Consider the following 19960-nt stretch of genomic DNA (forward strand, 5'->3'; position numbering starts at 1 on the left):
TTTTAATTTTATAAAGAAGAATGTATTTTATAATAAAGTTTATTATTTAAAAATGTATTTAAAATATAAAATAACAATACTAACTTCCATATGTTTGTTTAAGCCTTTAAAAAAAAAAGTTCCTTGTTTTTCATATATGGTTAAGAACTTATTAATTTGGACCTGCCAAATCATTATTAATTTGAATTTACAATATTTCAAACAAGGTTGAGTAGAATGTTTTCTTTGCCCAGAACTTTGTAAAAAATGAATAGCATAACAATAGGAGACTAAATATAAAATTACATAACACAAAATTTCAAGCCTGCACAACAGTTTCAGAAACATTTGTCTATGGCATTAATAGGGCATTAATCATACTAGCAACAAATTATACATTGAGTGATAGAAATAGGAAAGGCACAAGTATTTGCTACTATCTGTTGAATCAATGAATAAAGGAACTATTACACCCCTTGCTTTGAAGTGCTTAGTGGAAGCCAGGTGCTATTCTAAGGATGGGGATACAACAGTGACTAAGAAGACCAGAATCTCTGCTCTCAAAAAGATGATCACATTTTCCTAGGTGTAGAATGGAAGACAGAGAATAAACATAATAAAAAAAGACTTTATGGGACAGTAGAAGGTTGGCTTTCTGCAGGGGTAAAAACAGCCGGGTAAGAAAGACCAGGAGTGCCAGGGCATAAGGACAGAGAGGACACAATTTTAGAAAACCAGTGTAGGTAAGCCTTCCCACGAAGTTGACATTTGAGCAAAGACTCAAAAGCTGCAAGGGGGTTAGTAATGTGGGTATCTGGTGGAGAGCTTTCCAGACAAAAGGCACATCTGGTTCAAAGGTCTGAAACAGTGGGTCTGACATATTGGAGGCTCAGGGAAGAGGCCACTGTGGGCCAAACAGAGTGGATGGAAGTAGAAAGAGTATCTGAGGCCAGAGTGGTAAGGGCTGGGAGAGGGGGATATGGTGTAGGACTTAGCTTTATTTCTGAATGAAATGGAGAAATCATCGGAGCATTTTGAGTGGAGAAGTGACATAATCTGACCCAAATTTTTAGACACTTATTTATCATTTGTTTGTTTGTTTGTGAGGTAGACCATAAAGAAGTGAGGGTGGAAGCAGTGAAACTAGTTAGGAGACTGTCACCGTTACTCACACTAGAGATGCTGATGGCTTAGACTGCAGTGGGATCAGTGGATGTGGGAAGGAAAGGTCAGAATCTGGATGTACCTTCTAAGAAGAAACCATTGGGTTTTCCCTGATGCACTGGATAGGGGTTAAAAATGGAGACATCAAGGAGGACTCCTAAACTCGGGCTGTAAGCAAGTGATAGGATGTGGTTGCCATTAACTGAGATGGGAAAGACCATATGCAGGTTGGGGTGGGGTGTATGATCTAGAGTTTGATTATAGACGTGACAGGTTGAGATGTTTTTTAACAAAGAAGTGACAAAGTGGAGAGGCAGTTAGATGTACGAGACTGGCACTTGGGTGGTCCTGGGCTGACTATGTGACTTTGGGAGCCATGAGCACCCAGACAGCATATCGGGGCCGTGGGAATGGGTGAGATCTCCCAGTGGGGGGGCCCGGACACAGGAACAGAAGAGGGCAAGGGCTGAGCCTTGGGCACCTTAATTTTCAGTGATCAGGGAGAAGAGGAAGGGGTCGCACAGTGACTGAGAAGTAGAAGAGAGGACCTATAAAGGAAGTGTTCCCAGAGGAAAGGAGTTATCGACAAGGTGAAATGCCGCTGTAGGTCACGTGAGCCACAGACTGAAAAGCCATCATTCAGTTTAGCCACACAGAAGTCACTTGGTGAGCGTTGCTTTGGTAGACTGTGGGGGCAGAAGCCTGCTTGGACCAAGGTGAAGAGAGAATGGAAGGCAGCCAGCAGACAATGTGTGTAGAAGTTTTTATGTAAGAGAGGGCAGAAAACTGAGTAGTAGCTAGAGAAGGAAGTGGAGTTACAAGAGGGATTTTGAAGACAGGAGAAATAGCATCATGTTTATAAGCTGCCGATAATGAAGAAAAAAATGAGGGTAGAGGAGACGGGTGGGTGGCTAAAGTGATGTCCTTGAGGAGGTGAGAGCAGAAGGATTTTGTGCACCGTGACAGGCTGGCCTGAGGCAGGAGCACCGCAGTCCAGATCTGGAAATGGTAGGGAGAGCTGAGCACATGGCCCAGATGCCACTAGAGGGGCTCGGGGTGAGTTTTCTTCTCTTTGCTTTACTTCAAGGTGAGGAGTCTTGGTGGTTTGATTTTACCTTTCTGCCTTGAGATGATCGTGATAGAGAATGAGTGCGCAAACGCTAGAAGAATTTTGGAGTACAAATCTGGTGTTGACAAGGGAAGCATGTACAGAACATGACAAGAGCTAGTACTGGTCCCTTAGGGGACATTCCCCAGTACTGTCGGGAACGTGGCAGGTTCTGTCCAGACACCACAATCTGAAAGTTGAATTCTTATTGTTTCTTGCGAGAACCTGATGGAATATCAGGAGGGGTGTAATAAGGCCCTATTGAAAGGAAGGGAGGGTGGGAGGGAAGGGAGGAGAGAAGAAGAAAAAGGGAGGGAGGGAGGGAGGGAGGGAGGGAAGGAAGGAAGAGAAAGAAAGGAAAAAGAAAAGAGGGAGACTTACGTTGTTTTCCCTTTCTCTAGAACTCTGGAGAAGATTGTGACATTTAAAATGTTCATCACTCAGTTGAGCTTGGTGGTGTTTGATGACCTCACCCACCACAGAGTATCATCTGAACTTCTGAGACTCACACTGGACAGTGTTTTCCTCCAAATGGCCCCCATGACTGGCCACCTCCGCGGGGAAGAGGCCGCTGCAGCGCCCCTTCGGCCTCACTGTGTGGAAGTCTACTGTGGGGACCTGCAGTTAGACAACCAGCTATATAACAAGTCCAGTTTCCACTTCGCGGTCTTAGTCTGCCAGGGGGAAAAACCAGAACCCATGCAGTGTCCCAAAATGCAAAGCCTCCTCGTATCCAGCAGAGAGCTGGAAGAATACAAGAAAAATTGTTTTATCAAACTTTGCCTCACCTTAACCGAGGGCAAGAACTTCTTATTCGATGATATTAACGAGTTCAGTTTTGAATTGAAACCTGCCCGGTTATATGTGGAAGATACATTTGTGTACTACATCAGAACTTTGTTCCGGACCTACCTTCCTGACGGCAACCTGGCCGGTCACCCTGAGGTACTCGCAGGTGGCAAACAGGTGTTGCCCGCGCAGGTCAGACAGCACGCCAGGGCCTTGGTGAATCCTGTGAAGTTACGGAAACTGGTGATACAGCCGGTGAATCTCCTCGTCAGCATCCACGCTTCCCTCAAGCTGTACATAGCCTCTGACCATACGCCACTCTCCTTCTCAGTGTTTGAAAGAGGCCCCGTCTTCACCACGGCCAGGCAGCTCGTCCACGCCCTGGCGATGCACTATGCCGCGGGGGCTCTTTTCAGAGCAGGTGAGGTCACACGCTGGGGGTCCTTGATGAACTAGAGCCTGGGCCAAAAGGGATTGCTCCTGGGAGTGCCTCATCAACTTCAAGAACTAGGGAGGCACTACTGTGAGAGGGGAAGAGTGTGGGCTTTGGATTTTTATTTTTAAGTGGGCTCCACACTCCAACTTAACTGAAAGTGGAGGGCTTGAACTCACAACCCTGAGATCAACACCTGAGATCAAGAGTCGGAAGCCTAACCGACTGAGCCACCCAGGCGCCCAAGTCAGACCTGGATTTAAATCCACACTCTGCCACTGCCTCAGGCCTTGGGCAAGTTATTGAACCTCCCCAAGTCTCAGTTCCCTCATCTCTAAAATGGGTTTTAAGATTTCTGAGAGGATAAAATAAAAGCACTTGGCACTTAATAAACACTCAACCAATAGTAGCTTTTGTATTTGCTGTGATACAACTTAGACTGTTAATTCCATTTAGCATACACTTTTTAGATCCCTGCAGGTCCAAGGCTCTGTATGGGCACATCAGTGCAGTCTGGAAAACCAGCCCTGGGCTTAAAAGAAATCCAGTTGTAGCTTGTTGGCTTCCTTCATTAAGGTCCATGAATAGCTGTAGGTGAGAAATACAGAGGATTTGTGTGCTCATAAGATGCGTAAAGAGCCCTCTACCTACCCAGTGTGGCCCTGCCAGTCTAGACAGATCGCAAAAAGAAAGTGGTTAGTGTCTCGGCTTGTCCACAGACGTGAGACGGAAGTTTGTGGGGGGGTTGTTTGAATATGAATATGAATATTGTATGGTGAGTACTGTGTGCTAAAGGACAGAGTGGTCTCGGAATATTCTATGGTGATTGGCAACAAAACACATGTTCCTGACCTAAATTCACTCCGACATGGTTTCAGTTTGATTACTCAGCTCCTTATGTTCCCATGAATTCAGGCAATAAACACCAACCAGTGTTGGGTCTTGTAGGTCCTTTCTAGCAAAAAACATGGCAGCCTTCCTTTCTGAGAGTAACAAAGGAGAGAATGTTTGTAACATTGAACTTAGTGAAAGCATTCCCATATAAGCTTAACAGTGTAACAGTAAATGACCCATGTTGTTGCCCCACTGGTGAGATTACATTTTCTCCATAATGACATTCATAGAGTCAATAAGGTTACCTAGAAGTCTTAACTGAAAATGACAAGATCAGGGGAGGGCCCTGCCTGCACTATTGTTTTGATAGCTTGCACAACAATGAAGAAAATATTTCTCTCTTGCTAAGAAATCACTTAAAAATAAGCAGTTAACATTTCAAATTTAATAGATGGGTATATTTATAAACAATTCCAGAAACTTAACCTTTCAGGCAGTGTTTGCTTTTAACATGAGAAGCGGGCACGTAAGTTACTGAGCTCTGATGTGGGGCCTGGGAAGAACTGAGCCTCCCACCGGGCCACCACATAATGCTGAGGTGTGGGGGGACAACCATGCAGGTAATGAGCTGGCAGAGAAACTCCCAACTGTGGCACCAAGGAGCCGTGTCCCTGTAGCCTGTGTGCTAAACATGCTCTGTTTTGTTTTTTGTTTTTAATGAGCTTTCACAAGAACATTCTGTTTGGATTTTTTGTAATCTACCTAAAAATCCTCTAAACTGTTGTCCCAACCTCATTATACTCTGGGACAAGAAATTCTAATGTAGAGGGCCAAGTTTTTAGAGCCCGTTGAGAATTCTGTTACTAAAAACCTACAGACAAAAGGAGAAGGTGGTAGCAGGTTCCCAGCACCCAGGTAGGAGAGGCTTCGAGAGAATGTACTAGCATCCCCTTCGAGGAAGGGGGAGGGCTGGCCTGGGAGTGAACAAGTTGCATCTGTATCTCACGTGGGTCAGGATTCACCCACTGAACTTGACCAGAAGGTTCTTAACCGGGATGGTCGAAATACCCTGACCTCATTTCTAGGGAAGTTTGTGGATTCACCTTGAGGAGGTTTTAAAAGTAAACAGTCAAGTAATTAGAAATGAATAGCCCTATTTGAAGGAAAGAACGTGGGCTTTCTAATTTCCTGGGGTCCCTCTACACCCAAGTCTCAATTTGATAGGAAGTCAGACCGACACTCTTTTCCAACAAAATCTCCAAACATATAGGCAAAAGATGCTTGCTTCTGGACAATAAAGGAGTGTCCTCAGATACTTCCTGCCCGTTTCTGGCTAGCTCCCATGCTTCTGAGAAGTAACTCTGGTCCACACATGGCCCTCCCATCAGGCAGTGCTCCTGATCCAGGAGACCTACCCACCTTCGGGTGGCTGGGGGAGCCAGATGGGGAGGCTGGGTGGGATCCCTTCACTCTGCACCCACCGTGCTGACTCCGAAGGGCCCATTGTCGATGGTCTGTGCTTGGCAATATTTTACTCTCCTTTCTTTATCCTGTGTGTGAAATCTATGGAGAGAAGGGGAATTAAGATGTTTCTAGAACAACTTGCTACCTGCAGGTAGAACCTTATGACTATTCCAGGTTAAAGGGAATCTGCTCTTTCTTTACCTGCAGAGTGAGCCCTCCAGGGAACCATATTCCACAACCTTCTTCAGTACCCTGCCTGCCCATTGCAGCCCAGGCTCACAGAAAGAGGGTGGGTGGGCTGAGCAATGAGGTAAACCTCGTTTGGAAACCCAGCCCACGTGTCCACGCAGCGGGGAGATTGTGAGCCCTTGACCTAATCTCAGAGCCACACTTGGAGACAGAGTAACACCAGGTCAGCCTCATCTCAGTCCCCTGAGGCTGCTACCCCTGAGCCCAGGGAAAAGCCCAGTCATTAGCTCATCCTTATGTAAAGGGATGTAACAGCACTTCATTTGCACAGTGACCTTGAGCATGAAATAAGCTGAATGTCTGGCACCCAGAGGCCCTCCCATTTATAGTTCTTACCTTCTGGAACTGATTCCCTCTTTTAATCTAAACCCTAGTGGTATCCTCCTGATGTTCCAGAAAAGAGGAATGGACTCAAAATTTAAGAATGTCTTTCTCTATGTATAGGGGCTGGGCCCGGAACCCTTTAGGGTTCTGGCGTGGTTCTTGCAGCCACACCTTGCTGACCCTCTGGGACCACTGACTTGACCGAGGGTCTGTCTCAGGCTTGTCCTCCAAGAATCTACTGGTGAGGCAGGATTCGCTCCCACACGCGTCCTGTCCCCACGGCCTCCCCACGAGAGCACTCTTGGCCACAGTCTGGTGGGGGGTCCGTGGTTCCCAGAGGAAGTCACCTGTCTAGAATCCTGTGCTTAGCCCTTGGCCTTGCTGGCCCCTCCAGTCCACTGGGTGAAAGTGCTGAGCCCCCTCCCCGGGGAGCAAGGTGAAGGGAAGCCACGGTGAAGTTCACGCACAGCCGCGTTCCCACGAGGCAGCATACACCGCAGTCAGGCCACTGAGCAGGCCGGCCCCTGGCAAGCCCCTGCTCAAATAGGAAACCAGATCCAAAGCTCCCCTCCTGGGACACTGGAAGGGAACACTCCCTCTCACTAACCTAATCAGTATGTCCATGTCACCAATGTTTACACAACTGAAGCTGGGGTTGAAGGGGAGACATTTGTCTGGCTTCAGCTCTGCTCCAAAGGAAAGCACTCAGCTGGGTAGGATTGGGAAAGATTAAAAATAACTCCTCCATCCTTGTCAGAACTTTGCCTCTCCTTTGCAACACCCCATTTAGCATCTGGCCTCCTCCCCCTCCTGGTGCCTCCGCTGCCCTGAGGTGGTTCTAAAGACAGCTTCCCAGCCTGCAAACACCTGCACCCTGGGAGACCGCCTTTCCTCGGGTGCATGGGAACGTGTGTCCCCTCACACGCGGGTCCCTCTTAGCGGGAATACAGGAGACTCGGGCAAGGAAGTCATATTAAAGCTATTTGTGAGGCTGCCAAAGGATCGCTTTGATTTATAAAGTATGAAAGTTTGCCATTTATGAATTCACAGTGAATGAGTTATTTCCCAGATTGTGCTCCAGAGGAGCTTATAACATTCTCAATTCCAGTGTGAAAAATGAATTGCAGGGAAAATGGGTCACTGTTCCCCAATGTTGAAAGTGCCGCATTGAAGGTCTCAGTAGCCCCTTCCCGTTGGTCCCTTCCAGGCTGGGTGGTTGGATCTCTGGAAATCCTCGGCAGCCCCGCAAGTTTGGTGCGAAGCGTCGGGAATGGCATCGCCGACTTCTTCAGGCTTCCGTACGAGGGGCTGACCAGAGGCCCAGGAGCCTTCGTGAGTGGAGTCTCCAGAGGGACAACGTCATTTGTAAAGCACATTTCCAAAGGTAGCTACTTTGGTTTCTTTTCATAAAGCCTCATGTTCATTCCTCCCCTTATTTTTCCTTTTTGAAGAACACATTACAGCTTTCAGGGCCTTCAGTGTGCGTCTACCTTTGTTTAGCCCGTTAGATTGCCGTGAAATGTTGGATTTGTAACAAAGCTCACATCTAACGCCTTATGTTTTAAACAGATCGCTGCTTGCCTGCAGTGTGTGAAAATGTTTCAGAAACTTCAGAATCTTAAACCTCCCATTGGGAAAACAAGCATTGGCTCAACTGTTATTCCATGCGATAAATACAGAAATATTAAAGGTGTTCAGGACTTCTGCTACACATCAGAAACCCTACACTGTGTTGCCTCTTCATTTTTTTAAATGTAGATACAGTTGTCATAACTTGCGGAAGGACATGGATACGTTTGGACATGGAAGCGGATTTGGAGGGGACCAGCCAGCTTTCCTCCAGCATATGCCACATCAACAGTGCCATCTTGTGGCCCGGATAGGTCACGGGGCACAGAAGCCAGACTGCTGCCCGCATGAAGGGGAATGTTTTCGTTTTACCCCTGTGTGTGCTTGACGATATTTTGGTCAGGTTGGCAGTGACTCGGGAACTAACAAGGGCCATCTGAGTCCCCTTTTCTTCTCAGCGGGAGGCAGGGAAAACAGGGCAAAGGGCTTCTCCCCCATAAAAGGCTTTTTAATGTCAACAGTGCTGCAACTCTGTTATGAGTGGGTAGGTTATAGAAGTCTCCAGAAGGCTCAAAAGCAGAGGAGCCTGAAATATGAGCGCCCGTCGTCCTAGAGGGGGGCTGGCAGGAGAATGGCAAGAGCAGTAAACCGAGTTGTGTGGACGAGGCCGGGCCCACTCCCCTGGGCCCCGGCCGTCCGGGAGGCCTGTGAGCTGAGAGCCGGAGGAGCTCACCGATGAGTCACTGGCGGATTTCTCACTCCCGACACTTGAGTCTTTGTGGTTCTGTTGTTTTTATTTTCAAATAAGACAACCGACACCTGCTAAACTGAAGCCCGCAGTAATTTTAGCATACTGACTCACCGAATGTGTTTTACACTCGTTCTCTCCTTCTCTCAGGGAAATCTGTCTCATTTGCTGCTGTCTGCGCGTGCACGTGGACTTTTTCTTTTTCGATTATTGGTAAAGATGCAGCGGCAAAAACGACATCTTCCGTCTCCTCTTGGAGCCGGATATCCTCTCACAGATGAGTGAATTCGTTAGTGTCAGGATTGTCCATTGATGTCTTTCAGTGTGGCTTCACTGAGACCTGTACAGACTTGCCAGAAAAACCCGACATAGTCCTGGCTTTCCCGTGTCTTCTCTCCTTTATTGTCCTCACTGTTTTCAGTTAACACCCCGAGAATCAAAACCGCACATGTTCTGTGCGGCACCAATCGTTGCCTCTGAATGTCTGGTGATACAGTTTAGGGTCTCCCTCTGCTATGAGAGATGAAGGGGGGAAATAAATTTTATTCCTAAATAGAAATATTTCTTTACAATCTAAGATTCAGCAGCATGACCTTAACCTTTGAGAGCAAATTTTAACTTTCAAAACTGGGCCTCAGTGAGGACTTCAAAACTGAGTGCTCTAGCCAAGCCTCGACCATCAAACAATAGCGAACGCTACTTTCATCTGAAACTCTGGGCATTTTTCTGGCAACAGAGATTCTCGCCTGACCCGTTTTGAGGCGTGCCGTCACCCTGGTGAGCAAGTGTTAATCTTCGCCTTTTTTTCACAATTTTCTTCAGGCTGTTGCTTCAAGCTGCCCAAAGGAAGCCCCCGTCACTCACCACTTGGGCAGGTCCCAAGGCACCCCTCCCCCACCACCAGCCCTGTGAGGACTGCTCCCCGGGGAACCCCCATGTATGTGACCATAAGGCCAACCCACGTGCTCTTGTGCCCTCAGGTACCCTCACCTCCATCACCAACCTGGCCACGAGCCTGGCCCGGAACATGGACCGCCTCTCACTGGATGAGGAACACTACAACCGGCAGGAGGAGTGGCGGCGGCAGCTGCCCGAGAGCCTGGGCGAGGGGCTGCGACAGGGCCTGTCCCGCCTGGGCATCAGCCTGCTTGGTAAGGGGCTGTGGGGGACGCGCGCTCACGGCTCTGCGGGCCGGCCAGGTGCTCAGTTCCCCAGGACTAGGGGTGGTTGTACGGTACGGTTTCCATCCTTCCTGCAGGCAAAGCTGAGGCTCAGGGAGAGGAGGGCACTCCCTCTGCTTCCTGCCCTGCATCCATGAGGCACTGGGACAGGACCTCCTTACCAGAGCCATCGAGCAGCCGTGATGGGGCCGTCCCCTGACCTTCCCGGATAGAGGCTCACCTGCACAGAGGCCCATGCTCCACCCACCCCCACCCCCCCATATAAGTGTCCTTCCATAGGCGCCCCCCAAGCGTGGTGGTGTCAGTGCAAGGACGGCACCACAGGGCCGCTGTTCCCTTGTCAAGGTCACAGGCAGACGTTGTGCCACGCCCTCTCCACCATGCACATATGGCAGACGCTCACCTTTGAGAAGCACTTCAGCAGTGTGCAAACGTCACATAAACTTCAGTGAGGAGCCCACTTCTCTCCTTTTTATTTTTTTCAAGAGTGCAGGCTCGGCCTCAGAGTAATTACTGTTTGTCGAGCAGCCAGATGGTATAGTTAGAAGTGAAGATTACCGTGGATATTTCCAAGGACTACAAATGTTCGAAAAATAAGTTGCTTTGGAAAGATCTATAAAAAGGAAGCTTCAGAGCTGAAATTTTGCAGAGCAGGATTTTCAAGGGTATCTTTTGTTTATTTGTTTGCAAAGGAATTTAAAACTGTATTGCTTGGCAGCTGGCCTGCTGTGCATCAGAAGGAGTGTGCATCTCAGGGAGATCAAAGTGCCCAGAGTGGGGAGAGCAGAGGTCAGACAAGATGAGCTTGAAAGGATTTGTCCTCTCTCCAGTCTGCATTTCTAGCCTCAGCCCGCAGCGCAGCCAGCCGAGGCCCTGGGAGGAAGCAGTGAGATGTTAGCTCAGGTCAAGTTACTGGAAATTGTTTAAGTCGTAACATTCTGTGGTGTGGGGCACTGTCGTGTGATGATGCGCGTGGAAACTGGGAGGCTTACGTATGACCTGGGATGGAACTTCCAGGTAGAGGAGCAGCCCGGAGGCCAGGGTGTCTGCTCCGGGGAAGGCACAGTGGCGTGGGAGCGAGCCACATTCCTGAGGGGCCAGCGGACCCAGACGAGGGTGTCAGGGTCCTTTCTTTGTGACCTCAGGCGTGTTCTTCTCTTCTCTGAACTTGGGTTTCTCCTTTGTAAATTGGGGCTGGTAATAACATGATTTAGAGGTAATAATAATGACCTGTGCCAGGCAAAGTGTCCGTGTTTGGTAAACAGCACCACTGATACTCATTATTAGGTTCTGGTAGCAAAGAAACTGTAATAGTTGCCTCATTTCAAAGAGCGTCCCACCAGAGAAAGACAAGCAGACAATGGCGGGAGCAGTCTTGCTTTAGTTTCAGTTCAAGGGATCAAGTTGCTGGAACCACAGGAAGTGACTGAGGTTATCTTGGAGGCTTCAGGTCATTGGATGGGGTCTTTGGGGTCTTTGGGGCCTTTTTTGGCTAAGAATCATGGGCTTCTAGGCCCTCTACACTGGGCAGGAGAGCTTCCTTCCCTCTAGCCAAGCTCTGTTTGGGGTTCACAGGTGCTCAGCAGAGGAGACCCGAGCTGGCTGGCCTGTGGCTGTATCCCTCCCAACCAGTCCGTCCTTTTCCCACCCAGACAAGCCCACACCCGCTACCCAGGTGCCACTGTGTAAAATTGGGCCTGGTGGTAGAAATCCATTATGTGAGGAACCACGATCCTCCCTCTGCGGTGTCCCACTTTTTAATTCGGCACCTGTTGTTAACCAGGCCAGAAAGTCCTAAAACTCCCATCGTTGCTTTATCACATCTTGTACAACCTCATACACATGCGAGGGAATCATTTAGTCTGTCTGTGAAACTTCTTCTTCTGTGAGCAGTCTTTCTGCATTTCTGGTAATTTCCAAAGACCTCGGAGTTCTGTGGATGATGGAAATCCCTTCTGGGTGTGCACTGAATGCACGTGCAGGCACCCGCCTGACCTTGGGCCCCCAGGAGCACCGCCTCTAGCCACGCACCCTGAGCGAGGCACCCATTGCCATGCTCCTCAGACATTTTTAGTTCCCAGTGGGCATCTCCGAGTTGGCTCAAATCTGCCGCCTTCCCTCTGGGAGTTCAAGAACTCTCTGTCCTACTTAATCACCGGGTCATCTCAAAAACGTCCAGTCCTAGAACTACTTGATGTGTAGCAGGAAGACGAGAGGAGGGACAAGAGGAGGACCAATCAAGTCCCTCACCTAGGAAATTCTAGATTTATCACCATTTAATTTATCCCCAGAAATGGTGCTTACAACTGCTAAATGCAATGAAGTGCCTGATTGAAGTTAGAGCTATTATCATTTTGTTTGAAACCCATGCTGAGTGAAACCAGAATATTAGTTCCTCGGTTTCTTCCTCTAGAAGAAACATTTACAACCCAGTTAGCAAAAATATATTGAAAGACCACTTGAGTGTTGACGGAGCATTTTCACCTGTGTCATCCTGTCTGATCTGCAAGCCCTGGCACAGATAGGAAGTTAAGTGACTTGCCCAGGTCACACCTCCACCAAGACAAGAGCCTGGGCTTTTCCACATGTCACCCACCCGGGAGGGCTCCGAGCCTGGAAACAATCAGGATGTGGGGAGACTGAACAATTGAAAGTTCCAGGGTAGGAAAAACACATTTTCCCCAAATGTTTATGGGTTTGGAGGGCCTTCTTGCCTCTGTTTCACCCTCATGGGGACACTGTGGAGTGTTACGAGGTCCTTGAAAAATCAAAGGGAGTCGTTAGCTGCCATGCCCAGCCGCGTCGCCCCGAGTCAGCAAGGAAGTGTCAGCCGGTGGAGAGATGCCGCCGAGGCGCTTGGACGAGCGCCACCAGTTTTGAGAGAGCAGTGGCTTTGGGGAAAACTCTGTTTAGCCTACAGAATTGGTAATAAGGCTTCCCCACATTTACCAAACCCACTCCCAAACACCCCCCTTTCTCCTGCACCCTGGAGTCCGTGCTGGGAGAGGATGTGAGCTCCGTGTCACGGTCACACTCCGTGTTCCCTCCCAGACGTGACTTCTCTCTCGTGAATACCAAAGGCAGGATGTCAGAGCTTGCTTCTGTCATCCCCTTCTCTTGGGCCGCTGCCTGATGCCGAAGCACTGCCGGATTTCCCAGCAGCCACACCCTCCGTGTGCACGCCACGCTTGGTCTGCCCCTCGGAATCCCACCCAAATCGGCCTCTCCCAGGTGAATTGGGACGTTTGCCCTGGAGTGAGGGAGGAAGAGCCAGGCACCAGGACTTGGCACCGATGAGCAGTCCCGATGCCACTACCGGCCGTTGGCAGGCGGGTTGCAGTTAGTGGAGAATCTGGGAATAACAGAAGTGCTTCCTCCCCGGTGAAATTAATCTGTTCCGGCCTCAAGCTAGAATACCTCCCGTACTCTATGTGTAGGTTTGGTTCGTCTCTGAAGTGCTGTGCCGTACTGCCCGCCTTAGGCCTGTGCCTCTGCTGTTGGGATCTGAAAAAAACAAAGTGTCCAAAGTAAAATTACAGCACGTGGCAAGGGCAGCACCAAAACAGCCACATAGGCAGGAAGCTTCATAGAGCGGCGAGCAGTGTTTTCCGCCCAAGGCTGGGGAGCTGGTCCTGGAAGAGTGAGGGAGGCCCCCCCCTCCTTGCTTCACAAAGAAAGCCTTCCTCCTCCAACTAAAGGGTAGCAAAGGGAACACCTCCCGCCTCTGCCTCGCCCGGCACGCGCAGAGCGCACGGAAACTCCCCTCCGAGGCACGCTTCCTTCCGCACCTCCCTTCATCACATCACAGCCGGCTCCATGTGGCCGCCCGCCCCGTGGGCCTGATGCCAACAGACAAGTTTGGGGATCAGTTTCCACTACTTAGAGCAGAGGTCAAGTATATGACAGTAAATAATTTACCAGTCGTGGGATTTAGGTGGATTAGACCTAATAAGAGAGCCTGCTGAAGCCCTGAGAGAAGCTGCCTCTCTCCGGGCAGGGCTGCAGATGCCGCGAAATGGCTGCTAGTCTCTCACGGCCTCTCTGGTCTCCGGCTCGCACCTGGTGACCAGTGAGGTGTTGGTGTGTGTGACAGGCCAGCTTTTCCCCTCCAGGGTCTGGTGCTGGGCGGGGGCATGGGATCTGACAGCTCCTTCTCTACCTCTGAGAATCTAACACCTTGTCATGAGGTTCAGATTTTCCACTCTGGGCTGCCCAAAGAGTTTATCTATCAAAGCCGCGGTTACTGAGCCCTCCCTGTGGCTGGTGGCCGGAGAAACTGGAAGATCAAAGGGGAGTTTCACTGTGATACCTGTTTGCACTTAGGCAGGTAGAAGTTAGAAGTTAGAGCTCTGTATGGATACTCACGGCCATCAAGGCTCTACGTTCCTCGTAGAGGTTAGGCCTGGCACGTTAAAGGGAAGTGGAAGCTTCTCTGTGAAGTAACCACAGGCCCCTCAACTCAATTTTAATAGTCTTAATGGAAATCTGTCCTTGAGAAAAGGCATTTCTTAAATAATTTAATCTATTGGTGAGTTTGTATTTCCCTCCGTTTTCCTACTGACTTAAGCATGGAGACCTTTCAAAGAAATCAGATCATGACGTTACAAAAGCTGTATTCTTTTTTTTTTTTTTTTACATTTATTTTATTTTTGAGAGGCAGAGAGAGACAGAGCACAAGTGGTGGAGGGGCAGAGAGAGAAGGAGACACAGAATCCGAAGCGGGCTCCAGGCTCTGAGCCGTCAGCACAGAGCCCAATGCGGGGCTCGAACCCACAAACCGTGAGATCATGACCTGAGCCAAAGTCAGACGTTCAACCGACTGAGCCACCCAGGCGCCCCACAAAAGCTATATTCTTTGATTTGATGCTATTCCCTTTGAACTGTCTACCCTGAGATGATCTGAAGGAAAGACCCCCACGGTTCTTGCCTCTGCCGTGCACCAATGGTGGCCACCACCCCCATTGACACTTCCCAGCTGCTCTGACTCCCAACCTCATGGATGGACAGCAGGACATCACAGTCCTCCTCCTAAACACACGAGGCAAGCTCCCCAGCCTGAGTGCCGGGAGGGGTGTCTGGAGGGCGATGAAACAGTGACCCCTCGGCCCTCCACAGCCAGGGCAGCTGGGGCCACTGGGGAGCAGCGTCCTCTGCCTCCCCAGTCAGTTGCTGAGAAGGTTTGGGAAGCTTTGGTCAAGGCTGAGAAACAGACCCGTCGCCTCAGGTCATTCTTAATCTGTTGATACATAAATTTAAATGGCTCTGTCCAAATTCAGAGGAATGGAATCCATGAAGAACTTTCCCTTTACAATTGACCCGAAGGAACTGGCCTTTGTTTTACTGGATTTTGTTCAGGGGAATATTACTTGAAATTAGCAGGTCATTAACAGAGACCTGGAAATCTCCGTTTACCCAAGAGACTTTGAATTAGTGGCATTTGGAATAATGGGTTTTGACATGTACTAAAATTTCTACCAGGGGAACTCTGCATTTTCCATCCTTTCCATTAATCCTAGCAGGACTGAGTTGAAAACAGAAAATTCTGTCAAGAACTGTAATAAAATGTTTACCTCTTACTGAGCTAGAGAACCCTCCACTCCATCATTGGGGGAAAGAAAAAACGAAACAAAACTGGGACCAGTGAAGCCCTTATGAAGTCTCAAAGTAAGAGGAACAAGAGGAAGGACCCACAGGAGGCTGAGGGATTCGCCCTCCAGGATACCTGACCGGGCTGTCCTCTGGGAAAACCGCAGGAGCAGACTGCTGAGAGCAGGGTAGCTGTTCTGAAGTGAAGAGCAAGCGGCCAAACCTCAATGGAAGTAGGAAGGAAGGAGGTTTTTCTAAGACTGGCAGACTGGAGAGCCTCTTTTATAAACAGGATCAGTGAACAGCTTGGTGGTTTAGAGCTGGGCTGGGACTCTGCCTCTCTAGACTCAAACCCTGGCTCAGGCATAGGACAGCTGTGTGACCTTGGGGACAAACTCCTTAACCTCTCTGTGCTCCGCGGCCTTATCTAGGAGCTGAGGATAAAAACCACGTCCGACTCCTAGGATTATGAGGATTAATGATCTCATACAAATAACACTCGATATAGTCCCCAGCACATAGCAAGCACTCAAAACAGATCAGCTATAATAGAAATAATTGCTGTGTCAACAATTACATTAATATATTATTAAAGAATTTCTCTTATCACTATTAAAAGGGAGAACATGGAAAGGGGACGGTCTCTTCCAGTTTTTTTCACCCTCTTACTTCAGTGCAAATGTATCAGGCTGAGCAGGCTTGCTCTCTCCTCTTTGTCTTCTGGTCAAAGGCGTGTGAAGTGTCACTTTGGAATAGTCTGACTTGGTTATTAAATTCTGAACCGGACTTCACAGATCCTAACTGTGATGGACCAAAAACCCAGGCTGAATATTATGTTCTGGTGAAGATCATACATGTCTAAGTCAGTGCTCCATGAACTTATGTAATTGATGAATAAATGTATAGTAAAGAACTTCCTAAGGAGGGTGCATTTTCATCTTCAGTCCACATAAAACTGTCTTCTGGATTGAAGGTTTTTACTTTCTCGGGATTTTAAGCCTCAGTCCTCACTGGAGGCATTTGCTGTTTTTCAGGTGCAATTGCTGGCATAGTCGATCAGCCCATGCAGAACTTCCAGAGAACATCGGAAGCTCATGCTTCAGCAGGACACAAGGCCAAGGGTGTCATCTCGGGCGTGGGGAAAGGAATCATGGGGGTGTTCACAAAGCCCATCGGAGGAGCTGCTGAGCTCGTGTCACAGACTGGCTATGGTAAGTCGCGGGGCACCTGACAGGCCAGCTCAGACGTCACGGATTAGTTTGCGATTAGGGTCTCCGAGTTAACGTAGGCCTTCGCATGGCAAAGCAGTGAAAATAAAGTGGATACATCTACAAGTAGGTAAATAGCCGTCTTCCTCAGCTCCTTACACTTATTTGTGCAAAGGGTAGAATCATACTACTAATCATAAATTATAATAATTAAAGGCCCAGGAATCAATTTGTAATTTCATTATATCTATCTCACAGAATCTTTTTACAGTACATCTAAATAAAATGGACTTTAGTGAGAAGTCACCAGTGAGAGGCCGAAGGCAGTTGAGAGCGATATGTAGAAAATATTGAAGCAGAGGATAGAACTATGACTTTTTCTGGTGACCAGTTTGAAAGGAAAAGTAGGTTATAAGGCAGGAAGATATCTGTGTGGAGGCAGCATGTATGTATTCGGAGAGAGGAGCGTGTGTGCGCGCGCGTGCGTACGTGGGTTCGCGCACACGCGCTCACAGAGCCCTGCTTCTGCGGACTCTGGGCCGCGGCCCCTGGGCCGAGTTCCCGGAAAGCCTTTCCCCGAGCAGACAGCTGTGGGGAACGGGCTCGTGGCACCACCTGCTCTCGGATGGTGGGGTGCCGGGCCCCTCCCACGCTCGTGTACACGCAGGAGTGATGGGTGTGCCGCAGGAAGCGCCTCCCCCCGTATTCTGTTCTGCGCTCTTGGCAGAGCGCACCGCAGTGCCCTGACAAACAGGTGACTGCGACTGTTCCCTTTTTACCGACACTCTGTGCCCTCATTCTGGTCCTCCAGCCGGCTGTCCGGCCACTCTCACAGACCGCAGGAGGGCTGGGCTGTCAGACACGCGAGCCCTCTGCCTCCGGCCATAGTGGCCGGGGTACATCTCACCGCAGGCACCCCGCGCCTCCGTGGGGCCGACAGGAGTGTCTGAGAAGGGGAGAGGGGGAGACAAATGCCCCCCTCCGGCAACCATCCGGAGGGGCTTTCAGAGACCACACAGATGCGAACATGTGTTCCCCTTGGCTTTTCCCCTCGCCTCCTCCCTCCCCGTTTCTGTCTCTGTCTCTGTCTCTGTCTCTCCCTCCCTCCCTCCCTCCCTCTCCCCCCCCCCCTTCTCCCTCTCTCTCCTTCCGTGAATGACATTTTCACTCACAGGGAACGGGGCACAAAGAACCGCCGTAGCCCGAAAGCAGCCCGGGCACACTCCCTTTATCAGATGCTTACACATCAGTAAACAGCGTTCCGTGGCTGCAGACCCCAGCCCATCCTTCATAAATCCCTTTGTTCCTCACCGGGAGTCTCCCGGGCCGAGGACCCCTCCCGTAGGTCAGAGCATCTCGGAGCAGAGCTTCACGTGGCCTTGTTGCTTTCCATCATTCTTGTAAAACTTTTATTACCGCACTGAAGGTTTTACAAACCACTAACTCTCAGTCTAATGACTGTGCCTCGTTTATAAACATTTACAAGCCCTCGGGAAGCACACATGCTGTACCATCTTTGGTTCTGGAGAGTCTCTTTGGAGGCCGCGTGGTGCTGCTGGGTGCCCTCGTTCGGTGCCGGCACCAGGGGGAGCGTGTAATAAACCGGAGGCCCCACCAGTGCTCATAAATGTAAATGGATTCGTGTTTAACAGCTGGATTAAGTCACTGAAATACTGTATCTAGGCAAACCATGTGCCTTTGTGTGCATCTCTGTGTGTGTTGTGTTTTTTATTGTTTGCCCAGCCCAGCACAGATACAGAAGTATTGTAACATTAAGCAAGGAAGTCAGCTAACAATCTTGACTTTATCGCATAAACTGTAATGGCGTGTGAGCTGTTGCTCAGGATGGATTACTCCCAGGAGCGTGATGCTTCCGTTAATTGCCAGTCCAGCCTATGCTTGGACTGTCGTTCACTCATTTTTCAGTTTGTAGCTAATGTAAGATCACCAGAGTTCAGAGTGTTGCAGTGTTTAATGATTATCTATCCATACGACTGCTTCCAAAGACTTGACATCATTTTGGATCTGTAGTGTTTTATGGATGGCTATAAGCAGATGACATCACTGTACCGTGGAACTGGTTTCCAGAAAAACAACTAGTAAAACTCCCTTGCTTCTCTCGCCACAGGTATTTTACATGGAGCTGGACTTTCTCAGCTTCCCAAACAGCGCTATCAGCCAAGTGATCTACATGCTGACCGGGCCCCAAACAGCCACGTCAAATATGTCTGGTAGGATTATCTAGATGCTTGTTCAGCTGCATACGCATGTTAACAGGGCCTGGCTTGCTGTCGAGCTAACGGCCCCTACTTCCAGGGGAGCCCGGGGGTTGCGGGGGGGGGGGGGGGGGGGCGGCCGCGTTCGGCATCTCAGGTGGCGCGAGGCCATCATAGCGCCAGGGAGAGGCTGCCGTCCCCAGATGTGGGACGCCTCTCGCGCACCCCTCGGGGGAAGCTGCACGCTGATGGAGCAGCCTAGGCCTGCAAGGGGACCGGGGACTCTCCATGAAGCCAGCGTTCTGATCAGGGGTGACGTTTCTAATGGGAAGAAAAGGAGCTGGTCAGAGCCAAGGGAAATCCTTGTCCCCAGGAAGGAGCTGGATTCGGTTGACCAGAATCAGTTTGTGAATGAAAGTGGTCATTATGGCCTGGGTGGCTCAGTCGGTTGAGCGTCCGACTTCGGCTCAGGTCACGATCTCGCGGTTCGTGAGTTCGAGCCCCGCGTCGGGCTCTGGGCTGATGGCTCAGAGCCTGGAGCCTGCTTCCGATTCTGTGTCTCCCTCTCTCTCTGCCCCTCCCCCGTTCATGCTCTGTCTCTCTCTGTCCCAAAAATAAATAAACGTTTAAAAAAAAAAATTAAAAAAAAAAAAAAAAGAAAGTGGCCATTATGTGTGAGGCTAAAGTTGATCATCAGATTGGCGAGGGCCCTTTGCCTCTGGGGACCTTCGCATAAGAATGCCCCAGCCCTTGGTACAGTGCGCACTGTTACAGGACCATCTTTTCCAAACTGGCTTCTAGCCTCACTTCTCTCCTCTGAAACAGGAAAATGCTTCAGTCTCTGGGCAGACCGGAAGTCCACATGGCCCTGGATGTGGTTCTGGTGAGGGGCTCAGGCCAGGAGCACGAAGGGTGCCTGCTGCTGACCTCGGAAGTGCTCTTCGTGGTGAGCGTCAGCGAGGACACGCAGCAGCAGGCCTTCCCTGTCACAGAGATCGACTGTGCACAGGACAGCAAGCAAAACAGCCTGCTCATCGTGCAGCTCAGGCAGCCGCGAGTGGCCTGCGACGTGGAGGTACATTTCAGAAAACGGGGGGACTACGCGGCT

General features: G+C 49.7%; 1 protein-coding gene across 3 annotated transcripts in view; it reads left to right on the top strand.

Annotated features, from left to right (window-relative positions):
* Positions 1 to 19960, top strand: part of VPS13B (vacuolar protein sorting 13 homolog B) — a 798280-nt gene that overhangs the window by 772888 nt on the left and 5432 nt on the right. For all 3 annotated transcript variants that reach the window (XM_042972776.1, XM_007073303.3, XM_042972777.1), the window contains 6 exons: positions 2653 to 3461; positions 7552 to 7728; positions 9642 to 9812; positions 16463 to 16639; positions 18765 to 18867; positions 19678 to 19927. In XM_042972776.1, coding sequence (XP_042828710.1) covers positions 2653 to 3461; positions 7552 to 7728; positions 9642 to 9812; positions 16463 to 16639; positions 18765 to 18867; positions 19678 to 19927 — 1687 coding nt within the window. The remainder of the gene's footprint in view (positions 1 to 2652; positions 3462 to 7551; positions 7729 to 9641; positions 9813 to 16462; positions 16640 to 18764; positions 18868 to 19677; positions 19928 to 19960) is intronic.

This window comes from Panthera tigris, chromosome F2, assembly GCF_018350195.1.
Source record: "Panthera tigris isolate Pti1 chromosome F2, P.tigris_Pti1_mat1.1, whole genome shotgun sequence".
In the NCBI taxonomy this organism is placed as follows: domain Eukaryota; kingdom Metazoa; phylum Chordata; class Mammalia; order Carnivora; family Felidae; genus Panthera; species Panthera tigris.